General features: G+C 42.3%; 2 protein-coding genes across 2 annotated transcripts in view; one reads left to right on the top strand and one right to left on the bottom strand.

The window, feature by feature from the left end:
- LOC131349320 (uncharacterized protein C4orf54 homolog) overlaps positions 1-1,651 on the top strand; it is an 11,617-nt gene extending 9,966 nt beyond the window's left edge. The window contains exon 2 of the mRNA XM_058384916.1: positions 1-1,651. This exon is cut by the window's left edge and continues 2,640 nt beyond it. The gene's annotated coding sequence lies outside the window, so the exon portion shown is untranslated.
- A 129-nt stretch (positions 1,652-1,780) lies between these two features.
- The window catches only part of mttp (microsomal triglyceride transfer protein), an 18,160-nt gene continuing 7,440 nt past the window's right edge, over positions 1,781-12,500 (bottom strand). Inside the window, exons 9-18 of the mRNA XM_058384917.1 lie at positions 8,117-8,291; positions 7,874-7,981; positions 7,395-7,607; positions 7,103-7,314; positions 6,818-6,915; positions 6,495-6,616; positions 4,965-5,192; positions 4,582-4,706; positions 3,371-3,541; positions 1,781-3,011 (exon numbers count right to left, since the gene is read on the bottom strand). Of these exons, the coding sequence (XP_058240900.1) occupies positions 2,864-3,011; positions 3,371-3,541; positions 4,582-4,706; positions 4,965-5,192; positions 6,495-6,616; positions 6,818-6,915; positions 7,103-7,314; positions 7,395-7,607; positions 7,874-7,981; positions 8,117-8,291 (1,600 nt within the window). The 3' untranslated portion in view covers positions 1,781-2,863. The remainder of the gene's footprint in view (positions 3,012-3,370; positions 3,542-4,581; positions 4,707-4,964; positions 5,193-6,494; positions 6,617-6,817; positions 6,916-7,102; positions 7,315-7,394; positions 7,608-7,873; positions 7,982-8,116; positions 8,292-12,500) is intronic.

Raw genomic sequence — 12,500 nt, 5'->3', positions numbered from 1 at the left:
ACATGTTTCATACAAGTTTTTTGCTGTGTACATTAAGCAGATTGACTTTATGAAATCATACACATTATTGTTCGTTTGAAAAAAAAGAGAAAAGCCTGCTGTATGGTTAGCTTCATGCTAGCACTTTGTGTGTGTCTAGTAAATTTAGCTGCACATTTCCATGATAACGGGTCACTCCACTGAGCAAAGGTGAGTCTGGGAGGGGTTTTCCACACTGCTTCAGCCATTTTAATGATTAAATTAGCAACAGAAAGTGAAACATTTATTCATTTATCCACTGTTTTGGAGCAATAATCTAAACAGCTAGCTTAGCACAAGTCTCACAACAGCCCTTAAGATGGCAGAGAGGACTGAACCACTGGGAGCCCACAGGGGGAATTCAAAAAGGCTGTTTTAAAAACAGTATTAAAACTAGCTTAATGTAAACAACAATGAGAAACTCGAGTTACTCAAAATGGCTCCTGAGCTAAGAAAATAAAATAATGAAGAGCTGTGTTAGCAGGTTAGCTTGTTTGTGTTAAGGAGGAAATTGGTTTGATCCACACAGCTGCTAGCCATGGCTCTGAGAATCAGAGGTCTGATCGATCGATCCGTCGGCTAGCTAAAGACTGACCCCAGCATGTGGAGAAAGTCTGCGGAAAGTTCCAGAAAAAGAGAAAGGTTCCTGGACCCTGCGATAGAGGATGTGATGGAGGAGAGTGAAATGATAGAACGATGGAAGGATGGGAATGAAAAGTGTTCTTGAGGTTTTGAGGAATAAACTGAATGTGTAAGCTGAGGAGAAGTCTCAGTGTGTGTGTGTGTGTGTGTGTGTGTGTGTGTGTGTGTGAAATCAGACATGTTAGCAGGCTAGCTCAGCCTAGCAACAGCCAGGTATGACGCGCAATGTTTTTAACACACACTTGGTGACGTCCCCTTAAAAAACTAAAACTAGAAACAATAAAATTTAACAGAAGAACAATGAAAAAAAGACATTTATCAAACCATATAGCTTAATTTTGTTCATCAGGCTACTAATTAGCTAGCTTGTTAACTAGCAAGCATTATGAAGTAACAAAATTCCATCGGGGTAAAGCAATGCTCATCAAAAATATTTATTTATTGTGTGTGTGTGTGTGTGTGTGGAATATCCCTCACCTCGCTAATCTCTCGGCTCATGTTTTATCATCTTGTAAGAGCTGATGTCATTTAGCTTTGGCGTTCCTGTGTGTGCTAGTTTAGCATCTAGCATCAGCACTTCTCTCGAGGTATTTATTGGATCGTGAAAGACAAGCGCTAAACCGACACTCCGAGATTTAAATATAGACCTTTAATCAACGATTCTCTGTCCAGGTCAGCTGTGTGCTAGTGGTGGACTTTAAAACTGACCAGAACTATGAGTTTATTTTTATTTTTTTATTTTTAAATAAGCTAATTCATTCGAATAACAAGACTCACAAAGCTATACACAAATTTCGTGTCAGAATTATTATAAAATTAGCAAGTATCCACACTTACTAGCAAGCTAACTTTACTCTAAGTATTATTTGGTGTAATTGTAAATATGTCAGTAAATATGGCTAAGCTAACTGGCTAATGTCTTAGTAAAAACAAGAAGTGATTAATATTAGTCTTAAACATACGATGTCCTTTAAAAAAAAACATGTAGCTAAGCTCACTCGCATGCTAGTTACACTTATATTGTTGGGTTTTTTTTTTTTAAAGCAAATAGCCTAGCTTACTAGCTAACATTATGCTAGCTATTAAACTTTGTAATTTGCAACCAGACAGGAAACTGAACAAAAGTTTAAAATCATGGTTTTATTTTCCTGAAGATTATTTACAACCATACAAAAAAAAAAAAAGGTGAAAGACGTTTCACAATCCAGCTGCAGGATGTTTCACTCATTAATCACTCTTTTGTCAAAAAAATAATGTGTGTAAACATCTGGTTGTTGGAATGGACAGAAAGTGTTTTTTTCCTGAGGCGCTCGCTAAGCGTTTAGATCAAATAAATAACTCATAAATGCGTTAGAAGACATTATAAACGTAAACATAGCACCACACCAGGTCTGACTGCATTAGCCATTTTAGCTAGAGGCTAAAACAAGTGGCTAATGTTAGCTCACTCTCAGTGACTGAAGCTATGCTAATTATTAATCTTTACCAGTGTAAACTTCAGGAGACAGAAACATACGCTAACTTTTATTATCTTGCCATGAAGATAATTCAGACAAAATCCTGCTAACAGCGTAGCTAAATCTAGCAAAGGTATTATGCTAAAAAGTTGCATAGCTAAATCTAGCACAAGCATTATGCTACCTGCATTTGATTATATTTACATTATATCTATTTATAGTTAAGTTTGTTGAGCTAGTTCTTTGAACTGGCTTAGGTTATGCTAGCATCGCTTATGCTAACTTGTCCTTTCAAGCTAATTAGCATTTTTTTTTTTGAGGTTTTCATTTTTTTTTAAATTAGAAAATATTGTGCTAATTGTTAGCCTTGTTCTCCATTTAGCTAAGTCTAATTAAATATTTTAAAATTCTTTTGATTGGGAGTTTTATAAACTTATGCTAGATGCTAGCTCTTGTCTCTGTTTAGCCTTTTATGCTATGCTCCCCAATGGTATTTTGTGCTGAATTATTTCACTACAATTAAAGAAAATAAAAATAAAAATGACATCAAACTTGCACTAAAGACTCTTAAAATGAAGTCCTTATAGACCGAACACAAAGCCTGGCTTGCTAAAAATATTAGCACCCTAGCTTAGCATGATAAAGGTTCATTAAAAAAAAAAAACATGGTACAGTCACAGGTATTTTTTATGTTTAAACATAGCTAAAGTGACCCATGCTGTTAGCCTGGAGTTCAGTCCTCAGGTCTACCAGCTGCTGTCAAACACTTTCTTACACATGTTGGAGTTTTCCTGATGAAGAGGGAACTCGGAGCCGGGAATGATCTGCTCACGGCTCTTCCGCCAGGAGTACGCTTCTCCGGAGGACACCTTCTCCATTTTATACACTGCCTCCCTACAGCACAGGAGAAACAACACCATGTTACACACTAACACACACTAACACATGCTAACCGAAGCTAAAACATGCTAACACCTGCTAACAAACACTTATACATGCTAACACATGCTAACAAACACTAACACAGACAAAGGTTTCTATGAAGAAAATGCTAATATGATGTTAGAAAATTAACAAGTTTCCTTAGCAAACTAGCAACTTAAACTTGACGGGTTACAGTCGCTGCACACCCACAGGTCAGACAATCAAAGCGAGATGTGTGTGAGCTTCTGCAGTTCAGGTCACTACAACCCTGCATGTGAGCTTTTGCAGTTCAGGTCACTAGAAGCCTGCATGTGGTTTGAGATGTTCACCTGAAGGGGAACGTGGTCTTGTCCATCTGCATGCACACCAGGAAGGGGTACTCAGAGAATTGAACGGTGGTGATGAAGTCCAGCGCCGCCTCCGTCTCAAAGCTCACCTCCATCCCCACGCTCAGGAAGTCCGCATCCACAGTCACGTTGCCCACGACGGCCAGAGCGCCCCTGTGGAGAGCGGAGAAATTCCAGATAAACACCATGTGCTCCTGTTCCGCTGGATGAACCTTCTGCTGTAGAACCTTTCAGACAAACTCAGGATAGCTTTACGGAGCTAGATGACCATAAAGTTCTCGTCCAGTTCCACTTATTTTATTAAACTGTCAATCTAGCTATCTTGATATTTACACTTAGCTAATACACTGATTAGACCTTTCGATTTAGCATGGCTATCTTTAAAACCTTCTTCTATTTACTAGCTAGCTACTACATTTAGCTTACATATTCCCAAACAAAGCCGTTTATTTATTAGCAAGCTAACACAAATGTTAGCAAAGACTTTCATTAAGAGCAAAGATCTTCATCACAGTGCTTCCAAACCAGCCGTTCCTCGAGGAACTTTGTGTCCTACAGACTTTTTCCATCCTCATGAGGAAACTTTATTCCGAAGTCGTAAACGGTTCAGTTTGGTGTTGCCGATTTGTTTGCTTAGCGATCTGGTGTTTATTTGTGTCTAAACATAGCTTATAGTCTGTGTGAGCTTTTACACAAGAACCAGCACCTGTTTCCCAGAATCCTCCACCTGTTCACACTCTTAAAAAAAACGGACCTCGTTATTTAGCATAAATTTATCTCATCATCAAAGACAAGAACCTCAAGCGATACGAAATGTTCAAAATGTTGATATTTTAGGACCAAAACCAGTGACCTTCTCCTGTGACGCACAGCGGAGGGCTATATTTGGACTCAAAGCCACAACCTGACCTGTCTGCCAGTGCATTTGTTTCCTGGCTAGCATGTAGCCAGCTTAGCCAGCGTTTCCAGGCTAGCAGCCAGAAGCAAAAACACAAGCACCTGGTGCAGATACTGTTCATTGGAAGATCAGAAAAGCCCAATAATCCTCCTGAGAGCATTAACAACGACATGCTATTATGGTCAGATCAGAGGATGGGAAGCGGGAAATGAAATGCGAAATTTTGGGAATCAGACACAAAAGATGAGAGGAAAGTGAGCTAGGAGCTGGAAATGTCTGATAATTATTTTCGTACCGGTTGTTGACGCTAGTCTTGGATTCCCGGTACCAAAGGCTGAACTCCATTCCTCCGGAGATATCGATGGCCAAACCGCCCTGGAACTCGACAGCGGCCCGCAGACCAGATTGCAGAGGGATCACCTGAGAGACAGACAGAAAGAGAAATGTGTTCTCATGGACGCCAGCTCCGAGGAACGGACTAGCGGGAAATTCTTTCTGGTCCAGAATTTCAAGGATGATTGGAACCAAAAGCCATGTTTCCTTTAGCCAAATGAGGCAGAGGATGGACTGTAGCTCAGTTGCTAGCTAGTAACCCTTGGTTACAGATTATCTCACCATCCTGTGAGAGCTATCCAGAAGTTACCAACCAACTGATTGCTAACTGTTGTAGTGTCCCACCTGAGAGTGGTCAGTGAGCAGGATGAGACCCTTCACCACATGCATGGGGTCTCCAGACAACGAGAATATCTTGGACATCAGGTCACTGTAGCCTTTGAAGAAAGTCACGGGCCGGAGCTGAACGTCCAGGAGCAGTGCCGACATTCCAGCAAACGACTCCAGATCCTCCTCACCTTCATCAGCTGTCGCTGCGATCAGAGACTCCAGACCCTGAGCCTCAATGGCCACCTGCAGGAGACGTGAGGTACAGTTAGTGAAGTTTAGGAAAAAAATGAGTATGAATCTTACAAGTGAGAATGTACACAGGAGTCATACAGGTGAGCGTGTGTACAGGTGGGAGGAGTCACCCAGGTGAGGGTATGTACAGGTGGGAGGTGCCATATAGATGAGGTTGTGTACAGGGGGAGGAGTCACCCAGGTGAGGGTGTGTACAGGTGGGAGGTGTCATACAGGTGAGGAGTGTACAAGTGGGAGGTGTCATGCAGGTGGGAGGTGTCATACAGGTGAGGAGTGTACAAGTGGGAGGTGTCATGCAGGTGGGAGGTGTCATACAGGTGAGGAGTGTACAAGTGGGAGGTGTCATGCAGGTGGGAGGTGTCATACAGGTGTGGGGTGTACAGGTAGGAGGAGTGATACATGTACAGGGGGGAGGAGTCACATCGCACCTGGACTGTATTTAGTACTTTATGATTAAATCTATAAACAGGTCATATGTTTGATAACTAACTGTGTTTATTCTAATATAGTGTAGAAAATTTCTACAGGAGTTTTAACTATGTAACCTTATTATTATTATTATTATTATCATCATTATTATTATTATTATTATTATTATTATTATTTTGAAGTATCTGTTCAGTTAAGTAGCTTTTCAGCCTGTTAGCTGTGTGCAGAAATGAATCAGAGCTCCAGGGAGTTGAGTGTGTTCCCTCTTCAGCCTCTTGACGTTTCCTGGCTGCTGGAGCTCACAGAAACTATTATCACCTCCTTTTTAAACGTTGCTATGTTATGATTTGTAATCAGCTCCACATTAGCTCTCCTGCCAGGCGCTGCATGAAACCGAAACCTTTTCTGGCTCTTCATTTTGGCGTTCCAATCCTTCCGTGTCCACACATTCACTTCTGATCTGGTGTGTGTCAAACTGTTCCGCTAACATTACTTCCTGTCACATCTCATGAACCTTTCGCTCCTTCAGGACTCTCGGTTAAGCGGCTCTCCGGTGTCTGCTGCGGGGCTTCCTCTTTCTCTCCGTCTCACTTCCTGATGTTTTGAGGAGGTTCTCCTCACCACTGTCACCTTCAGCTTGTTCTGCTGGATATTTCTGAGCTACATTCTGACCGTGTGCTGTGAAAATTTCACTTACAATAAACTGAAAACTGGAAATGAATTACGGTTTGAAATCTGGATTCATATTCAACTCTGTGTCACTTTCCTGTTTCAGGAAGTCAGAAACCTGGTCACTTAGAGATTCTCTGACCTTCTGATCACGAGGTGTGATGTGTAGAGTGGAGCTCTGTGTGTCTGCAGTACCTGAAGGCCGTGCAGGAGGGCGCCGTTGCTCTGGCCATAAATGTTCATGTTGCTCCTTCTGAGGATTCCTGAACCCGAGTACAGAATGTCCAAGCTGTAGGTGGTGGTCACATCGGCGTCCCCTGCAGGACCACACATGTATAGAACTGGTGAGAAATGCAAACTGAACCCAAATAAATAAAAATCTTTACACCTGTAGGAAATGATTATTGGACAGATTTGAACAAATCCTGGCTGAGTGTTCAGGTGTATTTTCTTGACTAAAAACCATACACAGGGTAAAGGTCAGAGGTCAGGACTAGAGGAAACAGAAGGTCACTTACGTGTCATGTATCCGGAGTAGGCAGATGAGGATCCCATCTTTGAGAAACGGTCATAGTTCTGTGCGATGGTGTCCTTTAAGACTTGATGTACTATGTTACTGCAGAGTTAAAAGAAGAAGATGATCAGAGACAAGCCGAGCTCAGCCTACATTCACTCTCATGATGGTTTATCTTCTCAGTATGTGTGCACCATACAGCCACAATGTCCTCTGGACTAAGCATTTTGAACCATGTGTAGGTCACTAGGCTCATTGTTTCTGCTGTACCTGTGCAGGCAAGGCTCACCTTGAAGGCATGTTGAAGCGCAGGACGTCCTCCACTTTAGACAGCATGTATTTGTTCATCTCGTGAGGCAGGTGGCCGATGGAGAGCAGGAGGTTCTTCACCTCCTCATATGATGGATCACTGCTCAGGATCACATCAGCCGCCACAGCACGGACGTTCTTCTCATAAACACGACGGTTCTGATGGTATATGCGATTCAGCGCCTGCTTCACCTGAGCACACAGGTCACAGGTATTTGGTATAAACTAGATTAGATTATTTTATAAAGGTGGAACTCATTTAGGACACTGACCTCGTGTGTGATGAGCTGAGGATCGTATCTCTGCAGAGTGGTGATGGCGATGGTGCTCAGTGCTCCGGTTTCAGACTCAGCGAATCGAGTGAGCAGTGGAATGGCCTCGGGCAGGAGAGCGTTCTTCAAGGCCAGCAAATACATCTGAACCTGGGCCTCATCCTGAACACTCTCTGGTCCAGTGAGGATCAGCTGCTTCACCTTAACTACTACCTGAAGTCCAAAAAGAGACATTAATACACTAAGTGATTCACTTAAATGACTCTGAGTCAAATGAATCAAACCACAAAGTTACAGATGAGATGAATCAGCCTAAAGTAATTAGTACAATCTCATACTAATACAAATTTGTTTTAATTTGATTCAGTTTAATTAATGTAATATGATTCATCTGTCTGATTCACAATCTCTTTCGTATGATTCTTTTAAATCTGATTCATTTGGAGTTGATTTAATATGAATTGATCCTAGTGACTCACCGGTAGCTCACATGCTCCTTTCTGACACAGTTTTCTCACCAAAGCTCCCATGATGATCACAACTGACTCCTTAATTTCTGTGCTGCCGATCTTGTTGTTAGAGATGTCCTACACAGAACACACACACTTCAGCGTTATACCATACTCCTGATACTCCACCAAGCTATTCTGTTTAAAGACCAAATAATAAAATGTACAGTGTGTGTGTGTGTGTGTGTGTGTGTGTGTGTGTTTGTTTCTCACTAGCAGGGCCTGCAGCATGCTCTCAGTGGGATGAGAAGAGAAGCCACATGCGTAGAGGAAGCGCTCCTGCAGTAACACACTCTCACTTTTTGTGTTACTGAAGTCCAGGAACTCCAACATGGCTGACAGGGAGGCAGGAGTCTGGGCCGAGGTCACTGCGTCCACCAGCTGAGGACTACAGAGAGACGGACAGAGACATAGACAAAGTGTAAATGCACTGAGTCACACTAATGCCGGGTTCACACTGCACGATTTCCACAGTCATCGGATCACTGTTGTTTACACACTGTACCACTATCTGTGTTAGCATTCAGTCTCTGTGTTAGCATTCAGTCTCTGTGTTCACACTGCACCACTATCTGTGTTAGCATTCAGTCTCTGTGTTCACACTGTACCACTATCTGTGTTAGCATTCAGTCTCTGTGTTAGCATTCAGTCTCTGTGTTAGCATTCAGTCTCTGTGTTAGCATTCAGTCTCTGTGTTCACACTGCACCGCTATCTGTGTTAGCATTCAGTCTCTGTGTTCACACTGTACCACTATCTGTGTTAGCATTCAGTCTCTGTGTTAGCATTCAGTCTCTGTGTTCACACTGTACCACTATCTGTGTTAGCATTCAGTCTCTGTGTTAGCATTCAGTCTCTGTGTTCACACTGTACCACTATCTGTGTTAGCATTCAGTCTCTGTGTTCACACTGTACCACTATCTGTGTTAGCATTCAGTCTCTGTGTTAGCATTCAGTCTCTGTGTTCACACTGTACCACTATCTGTGTTAGCATTCAGTCTCTGTGTTAGCATTCAGTCTCTGTGTTAGCATTCAGTCTCTGTGTTCACACTGTACCACTATCTGTGTTAGCATTCAGTCTCTGTGTTAGCATTCAGTCTCTGTGTTCACACTGCACCACTATCTGTGTTAGCATTCAGTCTCTGTGTTAGCATTCAGTCTCTGTGTTAGCATTCAGTCTCTGTGTTCACACTGTACCACTATCTGTGTTAGCATTCAGTCTCTGTGTTAGCATTCAGTCTCTGTGTTAGCATTCAGTCTCTGTGTTAGCATTCAGTCTCTGTGTTCACACTGTACCACTATCTGTGTTAGCATTCAGTCTCTGTGTTCACACTGTACCACTATCTGTGTTAGCATTCAGTCTCTGTGTTCACACTGTACCACTATCTGTGTTAGCATTCAGTCTCTGTGTTAGCATTCAGTCTCTGTGTTCACACTGTACCACTATCTGTGTTAGCATTCAGTCTCTGTGTTAGCATTCAGTCTCTGTGTTCACACTGTACCACTATCTGTGTTAGCATTCAGTCTCTGTGTTCACACTGTACCACTATCTGTGTTAGCATTCAGTCTCTGTGTTAGCATTCAGTCTCTGTGTTAGCATTCAGTCTCTGTGTTCACACTGTACCACTATCTGTGTTAGCATTCAGTCTCTGTGTTCACACTGTACCACTATCTGTTTTAGCATTCAGTCTCTGTGTTAGCATTCAGTCTCTCTGTTCACACTGTACCACTATCTGTGTTAGCATTCAGTCTCTGTGTTCACACTGCACCGCTATCTGTGTTAGCATTCAGTCTCTGTGTTCACACTGTACCACTATCTGTGTTAGCATTCAGTCTCTGTGTTAGCATTCAGTCTCTGTGTTAGCATTCAGTCTCTCTGTTCACACTGCACCACTATCTGTGTTAGCATCCAGTCTCTGTGTTAGCATTCAGTCTCTCTGTTCACACTGTACCACTATCTGTGTTAGCATTCAGTCTCTGTGTTAGCATTCAGTCTCTCTGTTCACACTGCACCACTATCTGTGTTAGCATTCAGTCTCTGTGTTAGCATTCAGTCTCTCTGTTCACACTGCACCACTATCTGTGTTAGCATTCAGTCTCTGTGTTAGCATTCAGTCTCTGTGTTAGCATTCAGTCTCTGTGTTCACACTGCACCGCTATCTGTGTTAGCATTCAGTCTCTGTGTTCACACTGTACCACTATCTGTGTTAGCATTCAGTCTCTGTGTTAGCATTCAGTCTCTGTGTTAGCATTCAGTCTCTGTGTTCACACTGCACCACTGTCTGTGTTAGCATTCAGTCTCTGTGTTCACACTGTACCACTATCTGTGTTAGCATTCAGTCTCTGTGTTAGCATTCAGTCTCTGTGTTCACACTGTACCACTATCTGTGTTAGCATTCAGTCTCTGTGTTAGCATTCAGTCTCTGTGTTCACACTGTACCACTATCTGTGTTAGCATTCAGTCTCTGTGTTCACACTGTACCACTATCTGTGTTAGCATTCAGTCTCTGTGTTAGCATTCAGTCTCTGTGTTCACACTGTACCACTATCTGTGTTAGCATTCAGTCTCTGTGTTAGCATTCAGTCTCTGTGTTAGCATTCAGTCTCTGTGTTCACACTGTACCACTATCTGTGTTAGCATTCAGTCTCTGTGTTAGCATTCAGTCTCTGTGTTCACACTGCACCACTATCTGTTTTAGCATTCAGTCTCTGTGTTAGCATTCAGTCTCTGTGTTCACACTGTACCACTATCTGTGTTAGCATTCAGTCTCTGTGTTAGCATTCAGTCTCTGTGTTAGCATCCAGTCTCTGTGTTAGCATTCAGTCTCTGTGTTCACACTGTACCACTATCTGTGTTAGCATTCAGTCTCTGTGTTCACACTGTACCACTATCTGTGTTAGCATTCAGTCTCTGTGTTCACACTGTACCACTATCTGTGTTAGCATTCAGTCTCTGTGTTAGCATTCAGTCTCTGTGTTCACACTGTACCACTATCTGTGTTAGCATTCAGTCTCTGTGTTAGCATTCAGTCTCTGTGTTAGCATTCAGTCTCTGTGTTCACACTGTACCATTATCTGTGTTAGCATTCAGTCTCTGTTTTAGCATTCAGTCTCTGTGTTCACACTGTACCACTATCTGTGTTAGCATTCAGTCTCTGTGTTCACACTGTACCACTATCTGTGTTAGCATTCAGTCTCTGTGTTAGCATTCAGTCTCTGTGTTAGCATTCAGTCTCTGTGTTCACACTGTACCACTATCTGTGTTAGCATTCAGTCTCTGTGTTCACACTGTACCACTATCTGTTTTAGCATTCAGTCTCTGTGTTAGCATTCAGTCTCTCTGTTCACACTGTACCACTATCTGTGTTAGCATTCAGTCTCTGTGTTAGCATTCAGTCTCTGTGTTAGCATTCAGTCTCTCTGTTCACACTGTACCACTATCTGTGTTAGCATTCAGTCTCTGTGTTAGCATTCAGTCTCTGTGTTAGCATTCAGTCTCTCTGTTCACACTGCACCACTATCTGTGTTAGCATCCAGTCTCTGTGTTAGCATTCAGTCTCTCTGTTCACACTGTACCACTATCTGTGTTAGCATTCAGTCTCTGTGTTAGCATTCAGTCTCTCTGTTCACACTGCACCACTATCTGTGTTAGCATTCAGTCTCTGTGTTAGCATTCAGTCTCTCTGTTCACACTGCACCACTATCTGTGTTAGCATCTAGTCTCTGTGTTAGCATTCAGTCTCTCTGTTCACGCTACACGATGGATCAGAGACAGGAGGTTTCACACTGCATGACTACACAACAGGAAGAATCTCCCACATCTCTCTCTGCTCCACAAACTGCGTTTCACAACCGAACGTACGGCAGAAATAATAAGGAAATAACGCAAGATGACACGTGATGTCACACGTGAGATTGGAAATGTTACCCGAGCCAAGTTCACGAGCCAAATGGTCAGTGTGGGGAACAAGGATTGTGCGTTCTGCAGAATTGACCAAATGAATAATTTTGCAGTGTCCTGCTGCTGATGCGGCTGGTTAAGCAAATATTTCTGCTTTATTTCTGTTTGATGTAATTGTAAAGTTTATTTATTTTGATATAACTACATTTGAGACATTTTTTTCTGATAAAAACCTATAAACTCTATTAAACTATAATCTTGTGCTTCAACCGAAGCTGTGCTTGCTGATATTGTGCTCTATAACTCCTCCCTGAACTGACCGCTGCCCTGTATCTCGCTCTCTCATTGGCTGTAGGTCATCACTGAGGTATGTTTCAGTCAGACCTCCTTTTCACCCTGCAGGACTCTGAGACTCATCAGCGACTCGGTCAGATTGAGTTTTTGGTCATTCACACTGTACGATTGTCACTCGTGCACAAGCTCTGCTGTGACTTCGGTGACGGAAAAGTCGTGCAGTGTGAACCCGGCGTTAGATAACTCAAATTTGACTCACAAAACTAAACTAAACAATCTACATCAAACATGAATCCGAATCAAATGAACTATATGGATCGTTTTGCATTGAATCATATAAGAAGGTGAGTCAGATGTCATGAATGTTTAACACAAGAATCTGAAACAAACAGAATGATATCAAA

Source organism: Hemibagrus wyckioides, linkage group LG29 (genome assembly GCF_019097595.1).
Source record: "Hemibagrus wyckioides isolate EC202008001 linkage group LG29, SWU_Hwy_1.0, whole genome shotgun sequence".
NCBI lineage: Eukaryota > Metazoa > Chordata > Actinopteri > Siluriformes > Bagridae > Hemibagrus > Hemibagrus wyckioides.
The sequence above is the reverse complement of the archived record's forward strand: the minus strand, read 5'-3'. Positions and strand labels throughout refer to the sequence as shown.